This window comes from Panthera uncia, chromosome D1, assembly GCF_023721935.1.
Source record: "Panthera uncia isolate 11264 chromosome D1, Puncia_PCG_1.0, whole genome shotgun sequence".
In the NCBI taxonomy this organism is placed as follows: Eukaryota; Metazoa; Chordata; class Mammalia; order Carnivora; family Felidae; genus Panthera; species Panthera uncia.
The window spans coordinates 65,976,239-66,000,220 of record NC_064808.1 but is presented as its reverse complement, the minus strand read 5'-3'; the positions used below and the strand labels follow the sequence as shown (position 1 = coordinate 66,000,220).

Here is a 23,982-nt window from a genome sequence, read left to right as displayed (position 1 = left end):
TGACTAGACAACCTCTTTTTGTCATCTTCTGTTTTTGAATGAAATATTTGGGAGTTATGAGCTGAGAGTTTGTGTGTGGGTGTGGGGAGGCAGGGAAGAAAGGGTGGGAGAATCAGATTTCAAAGTACTTGGAGGAATTTACTGAAGAAGGCTAAGAGGATTGCTGGCAGTGCCGAGTGCCCATTTGAGGTTGATGATAATGAAATTTAGAGTTTTACCAGTTTGCTCTGTTGTGTGGTTTTCTTTACCAGCACTTAGCTGCTTAGCCAGGATTATGAATTTACCAAGTGACTGCAAGGGAAGAAGAGAGGTATAAGAGAGTTGAGTGTATTTGGAAGGTAATTATCACAATAATGATCTGTGGAATTCTAAGCTAGATGAAGGAAGTAAAAATGTGAAGGATAGTGGTAGAAGTTGAAACATTCAAGTTTATGATGAAGTCAAATAGTTTTGCCTTGGTGATACTTGACCAAGGCAGCTGGGAGGTTATTGTCATAGGATAAGATGTATAAATTTTATCTTTTTTCATATTGGTGGTGGGGTAGGGGTAATGTGGTTTCTGGGGACAGTGAGGTCATGATCTGACCATAGGAATAGGATCTTTAGTCAAGGAACTTTGAGATTAAAATTTTGCATTGGTTGTCCATGTAGATGTTGAAATCAACCAAGAAAAATTGAGCCAGTATTCAGGTCTTCTGTGGTAAAGAGGAAATGACCAGCAGGTCAAAAATAACTTCAGCAAGGAGAGGAGGGAGACTAAAAGGAGACTGATCAAATTAGAGTGAGGTGTATGAGAACGAAAAAATGGTTGTGAAGAGCAAGTGGTGTCCTTATGCCAAACTGCATTAGCTGGTACCAACCAGTGGAGTATAGTACTTGGAGGGGAAACAGGCATCCATGGGTTAACACTTCTTATTGGAGAGAATTGTTGGACTAAGGCTGATAATGGTTGCCTACCTAAGGCAGTCCAGTGTTTGTTCTTTAAACGTGATTTTGTCTTGCAAAACACTATTGTTGATTTTCATAGCTTAATTGTTTTTCTGGTATCTGGGGTTATGATTGAAGGGGTAGTGGCTCAGAGTAGAGTGGCTATTTATAAGTAAGTAGGTCATTTGTAAATTAGGGAAAGCCTACACACTTTTAAGAAGTGATGGTTACTCTCACAAAGGGTTATTAACAGCACTCTTTTAGAGTCTATTACATCTGGATTTACATAATGACCCTGCCACCCAGTAGTTCTCTGACTTTAGACAGTCATATAATCTCACTGATCATAGAACTTGATCATCTACAAAATGGGAGAAGTCTATCTATATAATTTTTGTAAGGATTTGAAAAACATACATCAAGCCCTTAGTATGGAGCCTGATGGTCACTGTGTACTTTAGCCCCAGGTACCTCTTATCTAGTGTTTTTGGTACCACTGTTGTAAAATTCTTTATATTGGTACTGTTAATATTTCTTGTATCTATTTTTAGAAATACCTAAAGCAAAATTTATTTATTATTATTTTTTAAATTTTAAAAAATGTTTTATTTTATTTTTGAGAGAGAGAGAGAGTGTGGGCAGGGGAAGGGCAGAAAGAGAGGGAGACACAGAATCTGAAGCAGGTTCCATGCTCTGAGCTGTTAGCACAGAGCCCGAGACAGGGGCTAGAACCCATGAGCCGTGAGATCATGACCTGAGTCGAAGTCAGGTGATCAACCGACTGAGCTACACAGGCGCCCCAAAGCAATAATATTTAAAGAAATCTATTTTGGGACTTTTAACAGAATACTTTATTAAAAAACATTCGTCTTAAGTATCACATATTTTAATGGCTGGATTAAAAATGATTTGGTAAAATTGGACTTTATTTTGTAATAAAACAATTTTAGTTATAATATTCTGGCTTACAAGTCTTGCTGTTTGAGTCATGAATAAAATGCCTTAAATAAAGCAGTGCTTACCAAGACTTGAGTTTAGTTGCTGGCTCATCATGTCCTGTTTAGTGATTTGAGGCAAATGATTTCTTTTTTTCCAATTAAAAAAATTGTAGAACTGCCCTTTACATATGAGTAGTGTGAGGATCAGATGGTTTCCTCATGTGAAAAATACGCAATAAACCTGACTCTAATGTATGCTTTTATGTCTCATATTTTTACACCTTTTTTATTTTTTTTTTTTAAGCTCCTCAATGTTGGACATAACAGTGTTTCCTGTTTTTGTTTTTCCTGTATGTCTTTTGCTGGAGGTTTCAGGTTCAATAATGACTTAAAAACATGTGATGTTTCATAGCAACTTGTTCTTTCTTTAAATAGGGAACCAAATGAGAGCTTAAAATATAGATTTAATAACAAATTCAGTTTGTTCTTTTTTTTTCTAAAATAGGGCTGATGGTGTGATGAGAACAATGAACACAGAAAAACTACTTAAAACTGTACCAATTATTCAAAATCAGATGGATGCCCTTCTTGATTTTAATGTAAGTTGAATACACAAATGACTTTATAAAAATTTAAGATTTAAAAAATATGTATTATTAGAATTGGTCAGAGTCTTTATTCTCAAGTTTCCATCGACCCTAGTTTTTTCATACTAATATCTTGTTTGGCTAAGGATTTTCTATAAATGTGGTCCCAAATCGGATTACTTGGTATTTATATGATTTTTAAAGATTTACTCTAATTTCTTTGGTAGTGTTTCTCTAGCTCTAGAATTAGAGGGTATACCAAGCTAAAGAAAGTGAGGGAGAGATGAAGCAATTGATCTGAAAATGTATTTTGATAAAGGTTTTTAGATTTTAAAAATGTGTAAAGATTTTCTTTATGAATAAACCACTTAATATTTCACTTTTCTCTATATCGTAGAACTCAGAATATGACAGTTAACAAATACAGTGAAGTTCAAATACACTTACAACAGCTTGTTATATATATAGTTGTTGTCAAAGAGCAATGTGTTCCTTGGAATTTTTGTTTTAATGATCATTTTTTAAACTAGGTTGCCAGCTTTGTCGTTTGTTAATATGTTATTGTTAATATGTTAACATGTAATTTGTTAACATATTATTAATATGTTAAGTGTTAGCATTTTCAAGTTTGTTCTTTTTGGAGGCATCTATCTTTAGATATTTTATTTTAGAGCTTATAAGTGCAAGTTAGTGAATGAAACTGACAATTTCATGATGAAATAGATTTTTTTCTTTTATTTCTGCTATTAATTGGTAGTCTTTAACTTCCTGAGGGCAGGGACCAGGTCTGCTTTTTCTCTACTGTGTCTCCATTGTCAAGGCATATGTGGCACATAGAGTGTATGTTCAGGAAACATTCAATGAATGAATTCTGTAGATGCTTCCATCTAGGACAGATTGTATCAAACTATGGCCTGCTGCCTGTTTTTGTATGGCTTGTGAGCTAAGAATGATTTTTATATTTTTTTTTATGGTTGGAACAATAAAAAAATATTTTTGACAGGTGAAAATTACTTGGAATTTCAATTCAGTTTCTACAATAGTATTGTTAGACTACAGCGGGGCTCACTGGTATTGTCTATGGATGCTTTTTTGATGTAATAACCAGATTTGAGTTGTTGTGATGGAGACTATCAGGCCTGCAGAGTCTAAAGTACTCAGATTCAGGCCCTTTACAAAAAACAGTTGTGGATCCCTAGTGTGGAGGATGTAGGGGATTAATGTAACTATTATGCTTCATTTTGGTTTTTATTAGAGGATTCAACCATGAAACTTTTTTCACTTAGTATTTTGTGAATGCTTTATAAAATTATGTGTTTTCATGGTCTGTGTTGTCCTTCACTGTATGTAACAATCTTCCTATTGACAGAGATTTAGAATTTTTCTGATTTTTTTCAATACAGAAAATGAATGGGAAAAAAAGATGAGGGATACACTAAATACTGTGTGTGTTAATGTGTGTATCTACATACTTATAAACCTGATTCCATAAGTTTAATGCCTAGAAAAAGAATTTGGTGGATCAAAGAACATAAACTTAAAAAAATTTTTTTTTATTTTTTATTTTTTAAAATTTACATCCAAATGAGTTAGCAGATAGTGCAACAATGATTTCAGGAGTAGATTCCTTAATGCCCCTTACCCATTTAGACCATCCCTCCTCCCACAAGCCCTTCAGTAACCCTCAGTTTGTTCTCCATATTTATGAGTCTCTTCTGTTTTGTCCCCCTCCCTGTTTTTACATTATTTTTGTTTCCCTTCCCTTATGTTCATCTTTTTTGGTCTTCAAGTCCTCATATGAGTGAAGTCAGATGATTTTTATCTTTCTCTGACTAATTTCACTTAGAATAATACCTTCCAGTTCCATCCAGGTAGTTTCAAATGGCAAGATTTCATTCTTTTTGATTGCCGAGTAATACTCCATTGTATATATATACCACATCTTCTTTATCCATTCATCCATCGATGGTCATTTGGGCTCTTTCCATACTTTGGCTATTGTCGATAGTGCTGCTATAAACATGGGGGTGCATGTGTCCCTTCGAAACAGCACACCTGTATCCCGTGGATAAATGCCTAGTAGTGCAATTGCTGGGTATTAGGGGAGTTCTACTTTTAGTTTTTTGAGGAACCTCCATACTGTTTTCCAGAATGGCTGCACCAGCTTGTATTCCCATAAACATTAAAATTTTTAATAAATATTGCTAACTTACATTACAGAAGGCTTAAACCTAGTCACTTGTCAACAGGTACCTCTTTTTCTTCATCCTTGTTGGCATTGAATAATAGCTTGGTTTTGATTATTTTGGTATCTACCAATCTGGTGCTCAAGAAAGGATAGTTTAGTGATTTAATTGATTATTATATTTTAATTTACTTGATAATTGAAGGTCTTCTCACATGTTACTAACTGTATATTGTGAATTGTTTGTCATTTGCTTTATTATTAGGATTGTCTACAGTGGAAGTCAACCTTGTTAGATATTTTGCATGTATTGACCAATGTGTTGTTTACCATTTAACTTTGTGCTTATGTTTTTCTATACCAAAAAATGAATTTTCATGTAGTAGTTATTTGTGTAATCTAAAAAAGAACTTAAAGTTCATTGGTTTATCTTCTTGATTTCATTTCTTGAGATAAAACTAAAGGTTTTCCTGTATTCTTGATAGATAAATAGGTGCTGGCTTTTTGTTACAGCATATTTAGTAATAATACTATTGATTCTTTATGTGTAAGGTACTGTCCTAAGCTCCTTACGATCAGTGTATCATTTAATTCTCCCAGATAACCATATGAAATAGAAATATCATAACCATTTTGAAGGTAAGTTTGTTTATAATAGTGGAAAAAGGTATATTTAAAAAAAAATACATTTCTTCTACCTAGCTTAGCTTTGTGCCTTGGTGATTGCCTAGGAATTTCGAAAGAGGGGATTTTTTTTCTTTATGACTTACTTCTGAATTACATTGAATGTTACAGAATTTTTGTTTGTGGCTTTTACATAAATCTGAGCTCTTAGGCACATTTTTGCACTATTTGGATGTAACTCTGAAAGAAATAAATGTATTTTTCTCTAATACACCTAAATATTTGCATTTACTGTATTTTAATTTGAAGGAAGTCACTGTCATTTAAAAGATTAAGATTAGTTCATCTTTTTTTCTAATTTTTTCCTAGGTTAATAGCAATGAACTTACAAATGGGGTAATAAATGCTGCCTTCATGCTCCTGTTCAAAGATGCCATTAGACTGTTTGCAGCATACAATGAAGGAATTATTAACCTGTTGGGTAAATATTGTTGTAGCTGAATACATTTTATTTTTTTTATCTTGTGTCATATGGATAAATATTGTTGTCTGAGTTGTTACTTTGAGCTGCCTAACCACTCCTTGGGCTATTCATTGATTGTAACAATTTATTTGGAGAAAAGATTTTATTTCTAGTTACGCGTGCTAAGAGATTAAATACTTATTTTTACAACTAGAATGTTCAGCTGGATGAACTTGTTTTGTAGATATATCTTTATGTTTTTTTATGTCAGTTTTATTATTTTTAGAGATATAAAGATCCCTTTAAAATTAAGTTAAAGTTATTTTCTCTCCCAGAAGAATCTTACTTCCTCACAATTTACTTCGTCACAATTTTGTAATTATAAAATTGATAGATTTTTTCTAGGCCTAATTTTAAAATTGATAATTATTTTAAATGGATTAAAAATTTATTTTTTAGGATGCCTTTTACTTTTGAGGCATTTTAGGAATGTGTGTATTCCTAGTTATTTAATTTTGCCTAGAAATGATCCTTTTTTCCTGTGGGATTTGGATGGAGTAGATGAGTAACAGTCTGTAAAGAGTGCCTAAGTATCGGTCTCAGATGTCCACAGTGTGTTCACTCCAATGTGCTTGTTTTCCCTCCCCTCCTCACTTAAAAAAATTATTTAAATTTGCTGTTTATAGGCTTATTCACAAACTTATTTAGGGATGCTTTACTCTGTGAAGATAGGGAAATTGGGATTATTTTTTTCACAAAAAAATGGAAGGTTTCTACATAATTTTGGGAGTCAGTCACCCTACAATTACTTATAAATTAAGTTCTTTATTGCTGTTCATATAATAAGTTTAAATAAGCTTTCCAGGTGACATTTGGACATGGTAAAGTTGCTATCTTTATTAATATGTTAATATATTATTAGTAAGGATATTTGGAAGAAGAATATTTGGAAGTAGTATATGTTAATACATTATTAGTAAGAATATTTGAAAGTAAGAATATTTGGAATGGAAAAAAGTATAATGTGTTAATAAAAATTATAGAAATATTATAGAACAAACTAGTAATATGAGTGAAGTCAAATGATTTTTCTGTTTTTAATATAGCATCTCTGTATTAATTCAATTTAAATATCTCAGCTAATTTAACACTGACATTTTTCCTGTAGGGTGAGTTTGTTCTCTGAGACACCTATATGATCTCTTTGGAGCTATTACTTGTTTTCACTTTTGAATTTTCTCTTTTGATGTGAATAAAAGTATTTTTACATTTACCTTTGGCAGAAAAATATTTTGATATGAAAAAGAACCAATGCAAAGAAGGTCTGGACATCTATAAGAAGTTCCTGACTAGGATGACAAGAATCTCAGAGTTTCTCAAAGTTGCAGAGGTAAACTGTCCTTAAGTTAACTAGGTCTTTTAACTTGCTTTTTTTGTCTTTAAGTATAGATTTTAGAGAAATAAGTCATTATCCAAATGAAAGTCACATCTTAAATATAATAAATAAAGTATATATTCAGTCATATCCATATACTATATTGAATTCTTTGTTAGTTATGAATGTGATATGGTATTGACTAAGATATATCTTACATACTTAATTCAGTATTGAATATTGAAACGTAATCCATTTTTAAATTGTTTATTTCTCGCTAAAATAAGGAAGGTGGCACACAGTGGTGCAATAGAATTTTGTGTTTGGCATTAGCCATATATTTTAGCATATTTATCTTATTATATGGTAGAGAATTTTCAGTGTGAGTACAAGTCTCTTTCTTCCACTGAGATTTGCAGCTAGAATCACATGGTCCACAATGTTTCATTACCCCACAGAAGTGAATTTAGTGTATTTATTGTTTGTCATTGATTATGAACACCATGAATGTAGGTTGTAGAACAGTCTAATTTTATAAATCTGTTTAAATAATTTTCTGAAATGATCATAGAAGGCACTATCTTGCTTGCACAGAGGCAACTCTCAAAGTGTTTTTGTTTTCCCTTCCTGTACCTTAGGATAATTCTGGAAGATGACTATCATTTATCAATTATATCAAAGTAGTTAATCTGGAACTTGCAAGTTGGTGATTCTAGCTCTATTACCATAGTGATATTTCATTCTCTAGCAGATGAAATAAAACAGCATCATAAGACCTTTTGAAAAAAAGAGCTTTATGTTAGCTATCTTATGAAATCTACTGAAGTTTATATTGGATTTAAAGTATCCCTCAAGAGATCAATGTATTTTTTCCATTTTTTTAGGGTTAGTCATATACTAAAACAAGAAAAAGGTAGTGTTTACACTGTGTTTTCAGTAAATTCTTTAAATGTTTTAGTTTTCTGACTTTTCCCTTTGGCCTCTTATGTTCTTTGCGTTTGATAGTTATAGTTACTGACTTAAGTTTTAAGCCTTTATTTACCTTCTGGTAAATTCTGGTCTGAGATGAAATAGACCATTTACTCTGTGTGATCTGAGGAATAAAATATTCTTTCATGAGGCTGTCTTTGTCTTTGGGTTGCAGTTTCATTATGAGACCTTAGTCCTTTGAGTAAAGGTACAAGTAACCTTTTCAAATGTGTTTGGAGGGGACTCATGTATATCAGTTAGTGATAAGCTATTAAGATCTTAGTATGGATTATTCTGTCAAATTTTCTGATACCATTCTGGGAGTTGCCCTCGAACTGTGGAAAGGAAGAGAGGATGATTAGAAAATGAAACATAACCACAGGAAGGGAAAAAAGTTTTTTAATTTGGTCACGAGAAAAGTATGAATGGTTTTTATCATTTTTGCTGGAAATTGCCTAATGCCCGAACATTAAGAAAGTGTATTAGAATTGGTTTGTGTAGATAGTTATATCCTGGTTGGAAGATCACTTGGCATTTGTATAAAACCTGGTCTACTTGCATGAACATGGGTTTTAAAAACTGTTATCTGTGGTGATTGCCAGGAAAAGCATACTTTATGTAGAAAGACAAAGTCCTTATCCTCAAATTTGTTCCTTAACTTCTTTTTTATGCCCCAGGAAACTTGTTCATGGTCAGCCTTTGTCTTTCTTGCTGTAGTCTTTTTGTCATATGACACATAAAAGTGATGGATTTTTTTAGATTGTGACAAGGTAGCTTAAGTATTAGGTGCTCAGAAGATGTGGATACTCTTAATTGGATTTCCAACTCTGGTTCTTCTCCTTTTACAACTTTTAGAACCATGTAAATAACATCTAAGCCCATGGAAATAGTGAATGATCCCTCTGGAGATTAAATAGTCTTCTGATTTTAAAGAAGTCAATCTAGAATATTGTTCGTGGTACTAGCCATAATGTCATTTTCTAAATTTTTATTTTTTATTATAATTTTGTTAAGTACAATGCTGCTTCTTTTTACAGCAAGTTGGAATTGACAGAGGTGATATACCAGACCTTTCACAGGTAAGTGTATGGTTATAATATCATTTCACTGTCTGCTATATGTATTGCTAGGTGTGAACGGTACAAAGATGAATAATATGCAGTTACTACTGTTAAGGGATTGGTGTGATTTTTCATGACAGATTCGAACATATATTGCTGACTTCTAACATTATGATCTCATTTCTTATGTTGGTGGAGCTAGCCATTACTATACCATTCCTTTAGTTGATTTCCTTTAATGTGTACAGTTCAAATGCCTTTTTTTTTTTTTTTAACTTTTAAAAAATGTTTATTTTTGAGAGAGAGACAGAGCGGGAGAGGGGCAAAGAGAGGGGAAGACACAGAATCTGAAGCAGGCTCCAGGCTACACGCTGTCAGCACAGAGCCAGACGCGGGGCTTGAACCACAAGCCATAACATCATGACCTGAGCCAAAGTCGGATGCTTAACTGACTGAGCCACCCAGGCACCCCATCAAATGCCTGGTTTTAATTAAGGATTCTGTAGCATAGTACTTAATATCTAGACTTTCAAGTCATGTATACCAAAGACCCTTTGTTGGCTCCTGCTGTGTATCAGACAAGTGATCTTGGGCAAGTTATTTAATTCTCACTGTCTCAGGTTGTTTATTTGTAAAATGAAGATAATACTAGTGTCTTTGGGAGTCTTAGCAGACATTATGTTGGGATTGGGAAGTGGTATACATGTGTTCTCTTTTCAATATAGAAGTTAATATTATAATCTAATATTTTTGGCTTTAATTGGTTTTCTACTGTATCTTTCTTATACTAAGGTTTTGCATGTAGAGGGAAAACACTGAATGAAGGAAATTGTTGAAGTCATAATTGGTGGAGAGATTTAGATGCCTACGATCCAGTAACTCTTTATCTCAAATCCTAAAGAATATTTGGGGCAAGTAAATGCTCCTGATGCATTTGTTTCACTTAAAGATAGGGGACAATTCCTTTTCAACTGACTGAAAACGTTTCCTTTTGAAAGTAACTAGCTTTTCATATTAAGTTGAGATTTGATATATAGTCTTTAAAGGCCAGTCTTTCTTTTTATTTATTTATTTATTTATTCATTTATTTATTTATTTATTTTTGGGACAGAGAGAGACAGAGCATAAACGGGGGAGGGGCAGAGAGAGAGAGGGAGACACAGAATCGGAAACAGGCTCCAGGCTCCGAGCCATCAGCCCAGAGCCCGACGCGGGGCTCGAACTCACGGACCGCGAGATCGTGACCTGGCTGAAGTCGGACGCTTAACCGACTGCGCCACCCAGGCGCCCCAGTCTTTCTTTTTAAAACAAAATTGAGTGAAGTATCCATTTCAGTGAAGCTTGATAATTAACATTTGTGTTACCAGCATACCATTCAGTATTTAAATCAGTTCTATCACCGCAATTCTCATGGCCCCTTCTGGTCCTTCCCTAGTCCCCAACACAAATTACTGATGTGATTTCTAATAGCATAATTTTATTAGATCTTAAATGTGATATAAATGGAATCACGCAAGTATTTATTCTTATATCTGGCTTCTTTTGCTCATCATAGTGTTTTGAGCTTTGTCCTTATTATTGAATGTATTGCTCATATTCATTCTTCTTTATTGCTGAATAGTATTCCATTGTGTGACTTTTACCCCAATTTTGTTTGTCCATTTTCCAAATGATGGACTTTTGGATTATTTGTAATTTTTTACTGTTGTAAATTAAGCTACTTAAAACATTCTTCAACAAATCTTTTCTTGTAGAGATAGTTTTTTATGTCCCTTGGATAAATAATTAGGAATGGAATTGGGTAGTTAAGCTAGATGTATATTTAACTTCATAAAAAAAAAAAAAAATCAGATCATTTTTTAAGATGAACTTTGACCAGCATCATATGAGAGTTCCAGTTGTTTCATATCTTCACCAACATATGATGTTGCTAATCTATTTAATGTTAGCCATTCTAGTGGTTAAGAAATTTTATCTCATCGTGATTTTAATTTGCATTTTCTTGATGCTGGTCTGTAGTTTCATTTATCAATAACTATTCAAAAATAATCTTTGCACACTTTGATTTACTCAAGTACTTACTAAAATACCAGAAACAGTCCCAACGATATGTCTAGCTTTTAAGAGTATGTTTTTATTTAAAATTCAAATAAGTTAATATATTTAATGAAAGTACTTGCAAGAACTCTTTAATGTTTCGTGTTTACATAGTCTCAATTTTTTTTGATTATGTTTATTAATACCCCTTACTAGGTCATGCTTATGTAATAAAAATAAGAGCATAATAAAAACAAAACTCCACTGTTAATTCATGAGGAATATACCTATTTATTTTTTTCCTCTCATATGTTAGGTGATACTTAATTTGTTTTGACCAATGGTCTCTTTATCCTGAAAATCTTAATATTTGTACAATTTTAGGCCCCCAGCAGTCTACTTGATGCTTTGGAACAACATTTAGCTTCCTTGGAAGGAAAGAAAATCAAAGATTCTACAGCTGCAAGCAGGTATATTACTGTTCCTAGGGCAAAGAGCAGGTTTTTATGTTCCTGAGAGAGTTGATGAATCTGCCTTTTAAATGTCAAGGCATTTAACTTTGCCTTATCTTGATTTAATCATATATTAGAATGAACTTAATGATATCTACCTGGTAGGGCTGCTACCAAGGATTAGGTGGGTTAATACATGTAAATTCTTGGAATAGTTCCTGATCTTCAATAGAAGTCAGCATCTCTCTGTCTCTCTCTCTCTTTTTAAATGTTTATTTATTTATTTTGAGAGAGAGAGAGCAAGAGAGCATGCAAGGGAGGTGCACAGAGAGGGAGACAGAATCCCAAGCAGACTCCACGTTGTCAGCGCAGACACAGGGCTCAATCTCAAAAATCATGAGATCATGACCTGAGCTGAAACCAAGAGTCAGATTCTTAACTAATTGAGCCACCCAGTTGCCCCTTGATGTCAGCATCTCTTAAGATGATAACACAGAGTACTTGGTTTACAGCTGTATTCACAGTGTCAGTATTTCTCTTAAAAGTGATAATTCATTTATTCATGTGGTGTCTTGTACTTATAAGATGCCTGTCTACAAATTTGATTAACCCTCACTGTGGCCCAGTGAAGTGTGCAGTAGTAATTCTGGGACTCAAACCTAGGATATCTGATAGCAAATATCATTATCTTTCTCTGATACCAATTCATGGGATTGATATTTGACATATTTTAATCAGTCTGTTGGGCTTTGAGTGGATTTCCAAGACTAAAACCAGTTAACCTAGCAAACTGAAAATAGTACGGTTCATCTCATATTGACTTTGTAACATGAGTTTTATGTTGGGTAGTGTGACTTGAGTAATTCTCATGTTTCTTTATGAAGATTTCCTTTTAATGGCATGAAAAAAAATTCTGTAAAATGTAATGAGAACCTTCATTTTCTTTAGATTTTTTTGTTTCAGAACTTTATTTGTGGTGGCAGAATTTAAGTAATTTTTAAAGGAAAATGTTACTGGATTTTAGTACTTTTTCATTCCAAATTTGTTCTTTGACTTTTCTAGTAGGTTTTTAGAAGCATAAGCCAAATTATGTGGCACTTATATAAGAAATAAATAAAAAATATGGCCAAGTAGTTGAGGTACATTGATTTAACTTCATACTTTTGTTATCATAAAATTTGCTGGGTTTCTTGCATTTCTATCACAACTGTATTACTCTTCCCTTGTCTTCTGAGTTGTATTTTATAAAAATTGATTTTACATAAATTATTAGTAGTTCTGCCACTTGTATGCTTAAAGTATAAATTAATGATGATTGGTGTGTGATAAAAGGAAAATGAGTGAAGGTCATGAGTAGTAGTTCTTCAGGTTAGAACTCTTCCTAGATGTGTTCATATTGCCTAGAATTGACATTCGGGAATATATGTTGTTGGGGTTTATGGTATGATATAAGGGGAAGGAGGTGGCTTGCTATGGTGATGCATTGCGCATGTGTACTATGTTTGGAAAGGAACTTCTAGCTTGGCAAGAGGGTAGCAGATAGAAAGGAGGTGCCAGATGGACTGATGAAATTGATCTGTCTTTGAAGGAACCTGTGATCCTCCGGGAATGACATCTTTGGGTGTTATTATAATGGAAACCTCTCTAGACACACATTATTTATTACTGGTACTAATGTTTTAGTGTTCCTGTAGTGGTACTGCCAAAACCTACGCTGTAAATTAGTGGAGCAATTTCCTGTGAGAAATTCAATATATTTTACCCATCAGGGCTTTCCTGGGAGTATGTGAACTCTTTTCTAATTGCATTAGTTCCCTTCCTTGGGGCTTGGAAGAAGCAGTGTCCCATACCTTTATTGTGAACTCTTTCCAAAGTCTAACAATTTAAAAAGCAGGGAATATTTGTATAAATTAGCTAATTGCTAATAATCCTGTGGGTCACTAGGTAGAATATTTTATCTGAAGTACTGATTTTTACTCCAAAAGGTAAATTCATAATTGTAATACCAATCCATGGCAGTGTTGCCAGACCATTTTATAACCAGGTTGCAGAAAGCCAAATTACCTTTGTCCAATTTCCTAGGGCAACAACACTTTCCAACGCAGTCTCTTCCCTGGCAAGCACTGGCCTGTCTCTAACCAAAGTGGATGAAAGGGAAAAGCAGGCAGCATTAGAGGAAGAACAGGCTCGTTTAAAAGCTTTAAAGGTAGGTGTTTGCATTCTCTTTATTCGGAAAAGCAGGTACAGGTGTTCATAAAGGAATTGGAACCTCTAAATAGACTAACTTAATGATAGTTATCCAAATGGGGTGAAACTCAATGATCTGATTTTTTATCCTGACATTGACTGACTGATGAAACCAAGAACACCTTTCTGCTATCAGAACACAATTAGATAATATGTTTTTCCAGTGGCCATAAAACAAATCTGGGTTTTGGATTCCTTATGCTAGTTCCCTTTCTCAACAGGAACAGCGCCTAAAAGAACTTGCAAAGAAACCTCATACCTCTTTAACAACTGCAGCCTCTCCTGTGTCCACCTCTGCAGGGGGTATAATGACTGCACCAGCCATTGACATATTTTCTACCCCTAGTTCTTCTAACAGGTAGGTGGAGAAGGTAAAGATTACCTTTGAATACTTAGATCTAAAGGCTTCTAATAGAAAGAGCTTTTCAAATTTAGTTTAATTTATGATTTTATATTCAGAAGTTCACACAGTGGTGTTAATAAATGGTGATAATGCTATAATTAAATATAAAATGTTAAGAGTATATACCTTGCATATTTAGGAAATGGAAAATGGCTAAGTTACAAATTTATACTAATTGGAATGTAGTGGGTAATCTATGGGGCAGATGTGTCATTTATATATATGGATATGTACATATAAGGGTATGGTAATATATTTCACAGTATCCTTTCATTGGATATTAAATGTCTTTCATGTCTATTTATTGCCTTATGTTAAACTCCGTACTCTGGAACACCGTAAGAGTTTAGTTGTCAGATTTCTGTGGTATTGAGGCCTACCAGGCCAACATCAATAATCTTGTTGCAGTGTCAATAATTGAAGCTATTTAATAATGGAAATAATAATATTTCCGGGAAAATTCAAATAATTGGTTTATTTTAAATTTGTCCTATCTTTTACCTCAGAGTGGTTTAAAGTAGAAGTTTGGAAGTCAGATTCTGGTTTGAATCCTGGCTGTTATTTCTTAATCTTTTTTTTTTTTTTTTTAAACCTGTTTCCACATAAGGTATTGTATGGTATAGGTCAGTGGTTCTCATTCTTTAGTAAGCAGCAGAATCACCTGGAGAGATTCTAAAGCCACAGCTTTCTGAACCTCACCCCCAGAGTTTCTGATACAGTAGATATAAAGTGAGGCCCAAGATTTTCTGTTTCCAACAGACTGCCATGTGGCTAGCATAAGATTTAGCACAGTCCTATACTAAAGCACACAATCTTAAACAATATCTTTGATTTTGTTGTTGTTGCTGTTTATTTTATTATTAGCTCATCCTTAGAAGGTCTTCCCTCCCACCTGAGACCTGTCATCATTCAATGTAACTTACTTAGTTGCTGCTTGTTCCCTAAAGTCTTAATAGATGTTTGTTGAATTTAGTGTTTTTCTTTCAACTTTATAATTATTGTTTTCTCATTTGTTTTGCTTGTTGTTTGGCATGCTGCCTTTTTAAATCCCCATTAAAATAACTTTGAACCCATGAAACGTCCCCACTTGAGCACCTTAGAAAGAACTCTGTCTCAGGGGAAATAAATGGAAAAGATGCTGAATGTTTAAGAATGAAAAAAATTATTAGATAAAGAACTAATTTGGCTATTTTTTACTTCACTTAACACACTCTTAGTTTTTACCTTTTTAATTCTAATTGAAGGCAGATCTTAACAGCCTATAACAGAATGCATATTGCCTTATTCTGTTTTTCTCCCCCAAAGTACTAAATGCATTTATATTTTTATTTATCTGTAAAACTGTTTTTTACATCGAAGAGACATTTTGTTTTTGAGTAAGTATAAGTTAAAAATGATGTATGTTGTTTTGTCCACAATGCTTCAATTCATGGAAACTCTGTGATTTTTTTTTTAATGTTTATTTTTGAGAGAGTACAAGTTGGGGAGGGGCAGAGAGCGAGGGAGACGGAGAATCCCAAGCAGGCTCTGTGCCATCAGTGCAGAGCCTGACGTGGGCTCAAACCCATAAACCATGAGATCGTGACCTGAGCCTAATTCAGGAGTTGGCTTCTTAACTGACTGAGCCACCCAGGCACTCCTCTGGTATCTTTTTTTAGTTGTTATTCCTTTATCACATAAAAGTCATACATATCATGTAAATAATGCCCCCTGTAGTTGTGTAATGGGGTGGCTCTGTTATAAGTTTATATCATATATGCATGTATAATTTTTTCCTGTATTATTGATATGTTTGGATATTGAAGCAGGGCAAGTGAGATTAACAGGTAATTTGCTTTGTTAGAGGGATTAGTATTACAAATATAATGGAAGTTCTTTGAAGATTAAAAGTAAGAAAACAAATTTCCTTAAAAAAATTAAAATTGCCATAATGTTTCATATTTCAGAATCATGTTGTTTAGGTACATTTCCGTAAGGAAATCAGTATTTTCCCAGGAGAGTCACTGATACATTCCAAAAGGGGTACAGTATAATTATTTGAATCCTATATAAATTTAAGATATGGTACTTGAATATTTTTTCCAGACTTCCGTAGAAATATGCTACTATAAATATAGATATGCTGTTGTATATATTAAAGGTATGCAACTGTTACCTTGCTGAAACTGTTCCTCCTCTTGAGGTTTACATTACTGGGGCCTTTTCTTACTTTTAATGTTTTTATTTACTGGGACAGAAGGGAGTGGCCGATACAGCAAGGTTTACCTAATAAATAAATAAATAATCTTTTCAAAATATTTTCTAGCACATCAAAGCTACCAAATGATCTGCTTGATTTACAACAGCCAACTTTTCACCCATCTGTACTTCCTATGCCATCTACTTCTCAGGTAGCAAGTACATGGGGAGGTAAGCATTAATGAATTCTACTTTATTTGTTATGTAAGCCTTTCCCATCTGCATTCTGTAGTGTTTCACTCATTTGTGTACTTTTTGGTTACATTTGATACGTGTGAACTTTAAACATATTTAAAATGGCAGTAAGGTAATTTTGTTCCTTGAAGACATTCATGTATTTGTAAATGTAATTTTAGAATTTCTGTTCAATTAAATTATGAAATGAGGTTTTAATGAAGGTGAAAAGGAAGGACCCAATGTATATTGAAGTATGAAATCATTCTTTCAATGTTGAATATCTATTCCATAATCAGAAAATGCATAAGGGTTATTGTGCTTTTGGTATAGAAAATAAAATGACTAATGGGGGAAGAAAACTCGTGCTATGTAAATGTATGATAAGATTCTAATAAAACGCATACAGTGTTACTACTCAATAAACTGTGTTCTGACTGGGAATGTTATGACAAACTTTATGCTACTTGTATTTACAGCTTTTAATTTAGATCATTAAGATTTTGGTATTCAAAGAATTTTCCCCTAATAGCAATAGGAATGTTTGCTGCCCTGGAGTAGTTCTTTGATCTTAAGGTGACTGTATCGTGATCATTGACCTGGCATCTTTGAAGGATTGAGCCTAGTCCCTGTCAGTTTTTAAGCAGGTTTGCTTAGACATATAATATGTTTTCAAGTGATTCCATTTGCTTGGTTTTGGTGCTTTTGTTTGCATATATGTATTATTTTACAGACACTCAAAAATTATTTGGGACAGAAAGGGGAGATATTCTGAGAGGATGCTGTCTACAGAACTATAGAGAATGGCAAGCTACCTTAAAATTTTCATTGCTCATGTAAAATCTGAATTGATCAGTTTACCTCTCATAGCAAGATAAATTAATTGTTGTGAGTTTTTATGTTAACGTGAACTAGACTTTTCATCTATATTTTGATGATTGGAGTCTTAACTTTTTTGTTTCATTATTTTTTATAGTTAATTCTTAAGGCTCTATTTAGTTTAATAGAACATAATCTCTGTGAAGGCAGGGCTTTTTAAATATTTTGTTCAGTGCTGTATTATCAATGCCTAGATGCTTTGATTTTTAATGTTTTTTGAATGAGTGGATGTTTTCTTTTCTGGACAGCTTCTTTCTGGTTCAAGATACAGCAGGGAACAGGAATAGTGAAACACTAGAACACTAGATTTCTACACTAATTTTGTGAGCCATGACTTGATTAAAAAACTAACTTAGAAGATTAGTTTAATTTAGCTAAATCTTATGATTAAGAAGTAATTTCTAAAAATGGTAAGCTAGTTTAAAGTCAATAAATACTTTAGAACTATTTATCTGAAAGTAATTCCTTAATATCCCAATGATAAGTCCTAATTTTAGGATTTTTAATCGGCAAAATTACACACGTAATTTCCGCTTACTGTGAATTGTTTTAGAAAAGTTTAATAGAATTGACATGTCCATTTAAACAATTTTAACTTGCTTCACCCTCCCCCGCTTTTATAGAAAACAGTGTAGTTGTTTTTTCCGAAGTTAAGGCTGAACGTTGTTTTTCAAAATAGGTGAGAAATTTTACAGTAGGCTTATTGAGAACTGATAGGACACTTCAAAGAAACTGAACTGTGAAGTTGTTTTGTTTGGATAGTTAATTCTAATAATGAAAAGTTAAAGTTTCTGCTTGGGATTATTGAACTCTTACATGAAGGTGGGTAGATGATTATTGTGGGAGAATAATTTCAAGTAATTTCAGCCTCTAAGAATTGTTTTATGTCCTGCCAGAAGAAATTATTTCATAGCAGTTTTTGAAAACAGTATGTTGGAATACATGTAGTCAAGTTTTAGTTTTCTGTTTTAGGTTATTTTACTCTTTGTATTATTTCCATCAAAATTTCCTTCATATTTTAACATTAGGCTTTCTGTGTACAAGTGAGACTGTTAAAAGTATTAAAAATACAAATCAAGTACAGTGGGAACAGAGGCCATAGCAATTGACTGTTATTTTTCCAAAAGCTTATTACATATGAGGAAAGGACAGTGATTTTTACTATGAGCCTCTCAATTTAAGAATTCTATCTAGTCTTGACTTTCATATAAAGATACTTGGTTTCTGAGCTGGTGATAATTTTAGAGTTTTGGCTTCTGCCTAATTGGATAGCTGAAGAGTGTTTTAAGTGAAGACTTTCAATACTTTTTAATTCAGTGTATTTTTTATATCGAGGACATTCGGATTAAGATTTTTTACTGTATTTTTAAAATTAAAGTTAGACTAAGATAAATAAATCTTAAACTGTATATAAAATGTTTTGATCATAACAGTAGAGTGTTAAAGATTTTTTTTTTTTTTGAAATTAACCATTTACCTAAACATTTGAAATAATGTGACATTTTACATCATGCTGCTTTTATACCATGTGGCAAAACAAAGATAGGATCTTATTCTATGTTTCTCTTGCTTTCATTTGCTAAAAATGGTTTTAAATAACAAATTTGGTATTTTTAAAACAGAATTGGTATTAACTTAGTTCTTATCCCAAGCACCACAGATAAGTTAGGAATGTAGAGTTAAAGAGTTAAAGTAAGGTTTGCATGTTTATATAAAAGGCATTTAAGATTCCACCTAAAAAATGAACATGAGAGAACATAAGCTCTTCTGTTCCCCTCATTGCATATATTAATGAGCCTTTGATTTTTCAAGAAATGGTTTGGAGTCTCAACAAGCACTTGGTGTTTAATACTAATAGGTGAGAATATTTAAGTTTATATCACCTTTAAAATTTAGTGTCACAGCATATCTAAAAATATACAATATTGTCAGTTCAATGCACTGCTGTATATTTTAAGCAAGATTTCAAAGTTTAATTCAGGCAAAAAAGAACTATCCTTTCTGAAGTTTAATTTGCTTTACTCACAGCTGGCACAAAACACACAACACTATATGAAAAACTCATTTGTCTTTGTGTAAATGTAGGTATCCAGTATTAGGACCTCAGCACTATTTTGATCCTCAACTTTTTGGATTAGTTTTTGAATGTTGTAACAAAATTAAACCGTCAAATGAATGATGATAAAAACTATTCTTAAAAGTTTAGGGGATTTATAGTAGTTGCCAGTCTGGTAAATAAAGTTTAAGTTGGGATAGCTGAAACATTATTGTTTTTTTTATCTTAATGAACTTGTTTTTATTATTAAAAAAATTTTTTTTTGATGTTTATTTATTCTTGAGACAGAGACAGAGCATAAACAGGGGAGGGGCAGAGAGAGAGGGAGACACAGAATCTGACACAGGCTCCAGGCTCTCAGCTGTCAGCATAGAGCCCTACGTGAGGCTTGAACCCAAGAACTGTGAGATCATGACCTGAGCTGAAGTCGGATGCTTAACCGACTGAGCCACCCAGGCGCCCTGTTTTTATTATTGATAGTATAGTGTTCACTAACAGATTAACATCATCTAGATTACCTCGTGTTTTGTCAGTAGATTAAGAACTGTTTTTTTCTTATTGTCTGATTGACCTAAATACGGCATTTTTACATGGTTCTGTATATTCTTCTCTAGGATGTTTCATATAATAGAAGATGATTGATAATAAGTACTTAGGTAAAACTTAAGCATTCATTAGAGTAGCAGATAAGTAACAACTTTTCCCAAACATGTCTTTTCTCATAAACCAATAGATTGGTAATAGAAAAATGTGTTTTTTTGAAAGACTTCTCTCATAGCCAAAGGCATGGAAAACTAGAGAGATGTTTTGAGTCTAACAATGTATGATATACTTCAAAAACTCCATACCACTATTCAGTATTTTAAAATAGTACTTACAGCAAATTGATCAACTGTAAACATAATGCATCTCCTTTCTTACTCAGGAAGGAGTTAGATTGGTTATCATTACATTTTTATTTTGGTATAGAAAACCCATTTCTTGTATCTGTTTTCTACTTCTTAATTCTCAGTTACTTTTTTGGATTCTTCTATCCATTGTTCCATTTATTCAGGAGTGGAGGGGTGGGAAAGATGTTAAACATGATCATATGAGTTTGAACACTACATCAATGAATTTTGATACATTTGTAGGACTTTATTTTGGGGTGTGAATTGATGTTCTGTAAAAATGATTAATTCCTAGAAAATAATTATACAAAATACAAAAAAATAATACAAAAATTAAAGTTTCATAAAAAGATTCTGTATAAGCCACTGATCTCAATATTTTCTTGGTATTCTTTTTTAACCAGTTGTAGGATTTGAATTTATTGACTTTAGGGAAAGTATGCTTATAGTGAATGAGCTGGTCCTTAAGCCCTTTGCTGTCTTACTCTGTCAGTCTTAGGGTAAAATACAGTGCTTACTACATTGTTAAGTGAGGATCACAAACTAGACGAGGATAGGCAAGAACAGGCTGCTGGTTAAAAGTACAGGAAGTACAGGTTAAAAGTATTTCTGCTGCTTTTTATTTTTTCTCTCCTTGTTTACTTAAGGTAGGATGAGTGGCTTTCAATCATTAGAATGATGATTATCTTGAATGAGGTATAGGTAAAGTAATTATCTGATCTAAAAATAACTTTAGGGTAGGATTTGGTAATAATATATATTTTGTACTATTCTAATGGAACAATACTTTTGTTATTTTTCAGCAAATCATTTATTTATTTATTTTTTAAGTTTATTTTGAGAGAGAGTGCAGATGGGGGAGGTGTGGAGAGAGGGAGACAGCGAATCCCAAGGAGACTCTGCACTGTCAGTGCAGAGCTCCACGCAGGCCTCCATCCTAGAAACCGTGAGACCATGACCTGAGCCAAAATCAAGAGTCAGACATTTAACAACCGACTGAGCCACCCAGGCGTCCCTTCAGCAAATTGTTTAAAGGCTTAATGATTTGGCTTTAGAATCCTTAACTGGACCTTCAGAGCAGTTCCCAGTTTACTACATGGCCACCACTCATGCCTCTGTTCTTCATTTTTCTAAAATTCCTTTCCTTTTTCTAAATCATTAGACCTTTTCATCTGTATTTTTTAATTTCTTACCTCTGAACCTATACACGAGTTACCTCCACCTGTTAGAAATACCCCTTGACCCCTGATTCTCTTTGTTTTTGAAATTTTACTCAATACCACACACATATTGATTGTTTATGTCTGTTATTTGAGTAAACATAGCTATGCCATGAAAACCAATGCATTCCCACCTAGGGCAGGGAACATGGTCCAGGGTGGGTGGCTCTTTTATAGATGCATTTTGTTTCTTTCTCTTTTTTTAACTATTTGCTTCCTGATGTTGGAAAGCAGATCTATCCTTAGTATGCTACCAACGTTAATTGGATACATAAATGTTTTCTTCTGAGGATTCATTTTAAAATAATTAAATGTAGTTCTTCCATCTTGATGTTGATGATTAGGTATTTTGCACTGAGATTAATAAACAATAATATAGCTACTATTTTTCACTTTGCATCTTTTGACTAATTGCAATACTAATTAATTTACTTCCTTTCTTCATTTTGCTGTAATGCACTTGGACTGCACAGATCCTTTCTCTGCTACTGTAGATGCTGTTGATGATGCCATTCCAAGCTTAAATCCTTTCCTCACAAAAAGTAGTGGTGATGTTCACCTTCCCATTTCTTCAGATGTATCCACTTTTACTACTAGGACACCTACTCATGAAATGTTTGTTGGTAAAGTACAATTTAACCTTTCTTTCCAATTAATGTTTATACTGCCTAAGTATTTTTTACGTATTCATCAATTATTTTTAAGGCACTGCAATAATTTTGGATTTTAATATCAAATTTTAAAATAAATAGCATTAATGTAGTGAGATTTTTAAATTAACACTAGTATCCCTAATTTTATTTAATCCAAGTTTTTAGGAAAGAAAATTTCCTTTGAAGTTGTGCTTTTTTTAGTGTTTTGTTATCTATCATATTAGTGTGATGCTCAAGCTGTCTAACATCATTTGCCACATTTTATTAATTCGAAGAGTTGGTTATAGGGTAACATCTCTTAAAAGTTACCAACATGTTTATGCATGCTTCTGTTTTTCCCCCTCTGTGTTTGGGAGAGAGGGTAGTTAATCACTCTTAGTAGCTATCTCTTTTTTTTTTTTTTTTTAATACTGTGAATAGTACTATTTTAGATTGTCTCAAATAAATACATACTGTATGTCTCATTCTTTTGTGTTTTTTTTAAGTTTATTTAGAGAGAGAGCACATGGGCGCACATGAGCAGGAGAGGGGCAGAGAGAGAGAGAGAGAGAGAGAATCCCAAGACAGCTCCGCACTGTCATCGCCATACAGGGCCCCAGCTCACAAACCCTGATATCATGACCTGAGCTGAAATCTAGAGTTAGTTTAACCGAGTCAGCCACCCAGGCACCCTGTCCCATTCTTAAGGGTTTCACTTCATTGTTAGCTTGGAGATAAATGACAAGTAGAAAATGAAAAACAACTTGACTAAATTGCATTTAATTGTGGTATAAAAATCCATAAAATGGTAGAATTTCATTCTAGAGTTAATACAGGAAAATGTAAGTTTTTGAATATACACTAACCTGAAATTAATGTTTTTGAACCTCCAAAAAGATGATAAACGCTCCTTAAAAGTTGGTGAAATTGCTTTTATTCAATTCAGAGAAACAGCTTAAAGTGATGTAAATTTAAATCTTTGTTTTTTTTTAAAAAAAAATTATTTATTTATTTATTTATTAACGTTTTTATTTATTTTTGAGACAGAGAGAGACAGAGCATGAATGGGGGAGGGGCAGAGAGAGAGGGAGACACAGAATCGGAAGCAGGCTCCAGGCTCTGAGCCATCAGCCCAGAGCCCGACGCAGGGCTCGAACTCACAGACTTTGAGATCGTGACCTGAGCCGAAGTCAGACGCTTAACCGACTGAGCCACCCAGGCGCCCCTAAATCTTTGTTTAAAGCAGCATGTAGAAAGTTATCTGTGTACCCTAAAGAGATCATGTGGCCATATTCTGAACATTCTGTTCTATATAGCTAATGGGGCAGAAGGGAGGTGACGAGAAAACAATAGTTGGAGATTTGAGAGAGTTCCAAGGCAGGTACCCTAGTTATATATAACTAGTCTTATAGCTCCAAATTATAATAATTAATTACAGTAATTCCTGTATGTCATTGTAATTCATTACAAATTAAATAAAAAATGGTTGAAACCAAATTTCACATTCTGTTACTCTTTACAAAATTTGTGAAATATAGTACCTTATTTGCCTGGTAATACAGGGTTACTAGAGTTATCCTTTGAATCAGGTTTTCTTTTTTTTTTTTTTTTTTTTTTTTTTTTAA

At 33.3% G+C, this 23,982-nt stretch overlaps 1 protein-coding gene across 13 annotated transcripts in view; it reads left to right on the top strand.

Annotated features, from left to right (window-relative positions):
* The window catches only part of PICALM (phosphatidylinositol binding clathrin assembly protein), a 101,434-nt gene that overhangs the window by 44,838 nt on the left and 32,614 nt on the right, over positions 1-23,982 (top strand). For 9 of the 13 annotated variants that reach the window (XM_049620105.1, XM_049620063.1, XM_049620041.1 and 6 more), the window contains exons 5-13: positions 2,371-2,464; positions 5,631-5,742; positions 7,008-7,114; positions 9,106-9,147; positions 11,551-11,636; positions 13,701-13,824; positions 14,087-14,223; positions 16,574-16,677; positions 22,199-22,348. In XM_049620105.1, coding sequence (XP_049476062.1) covers positions 2,371-2,464; positions 5,631-5,742; positions 7,008-7,114; positions 9,106-9,147; positions 11,551-11,636; positions 13,701-13,824; positions 14,087-14,223; positions 16,574-16,677; positions 22,199-22,348 — 956 coding nt within the window. The remainder of the gene's footprint in view (positions 1-2,370; positions 2,465-5,630; positions 5,743-7,007; positions 7,115-9,105; positions 9,148-11,550; positions 11,637-13,700; positions 13,825-14,086; positions 14,224-16,573; positions 16,678-22,198; positions 22,349-23,982) is intronic. The other 4 variants (XM_049620131.1, XM_049620113.1, XM_049620121.1 and 1 more) reach the window with 1 other exon arrangement.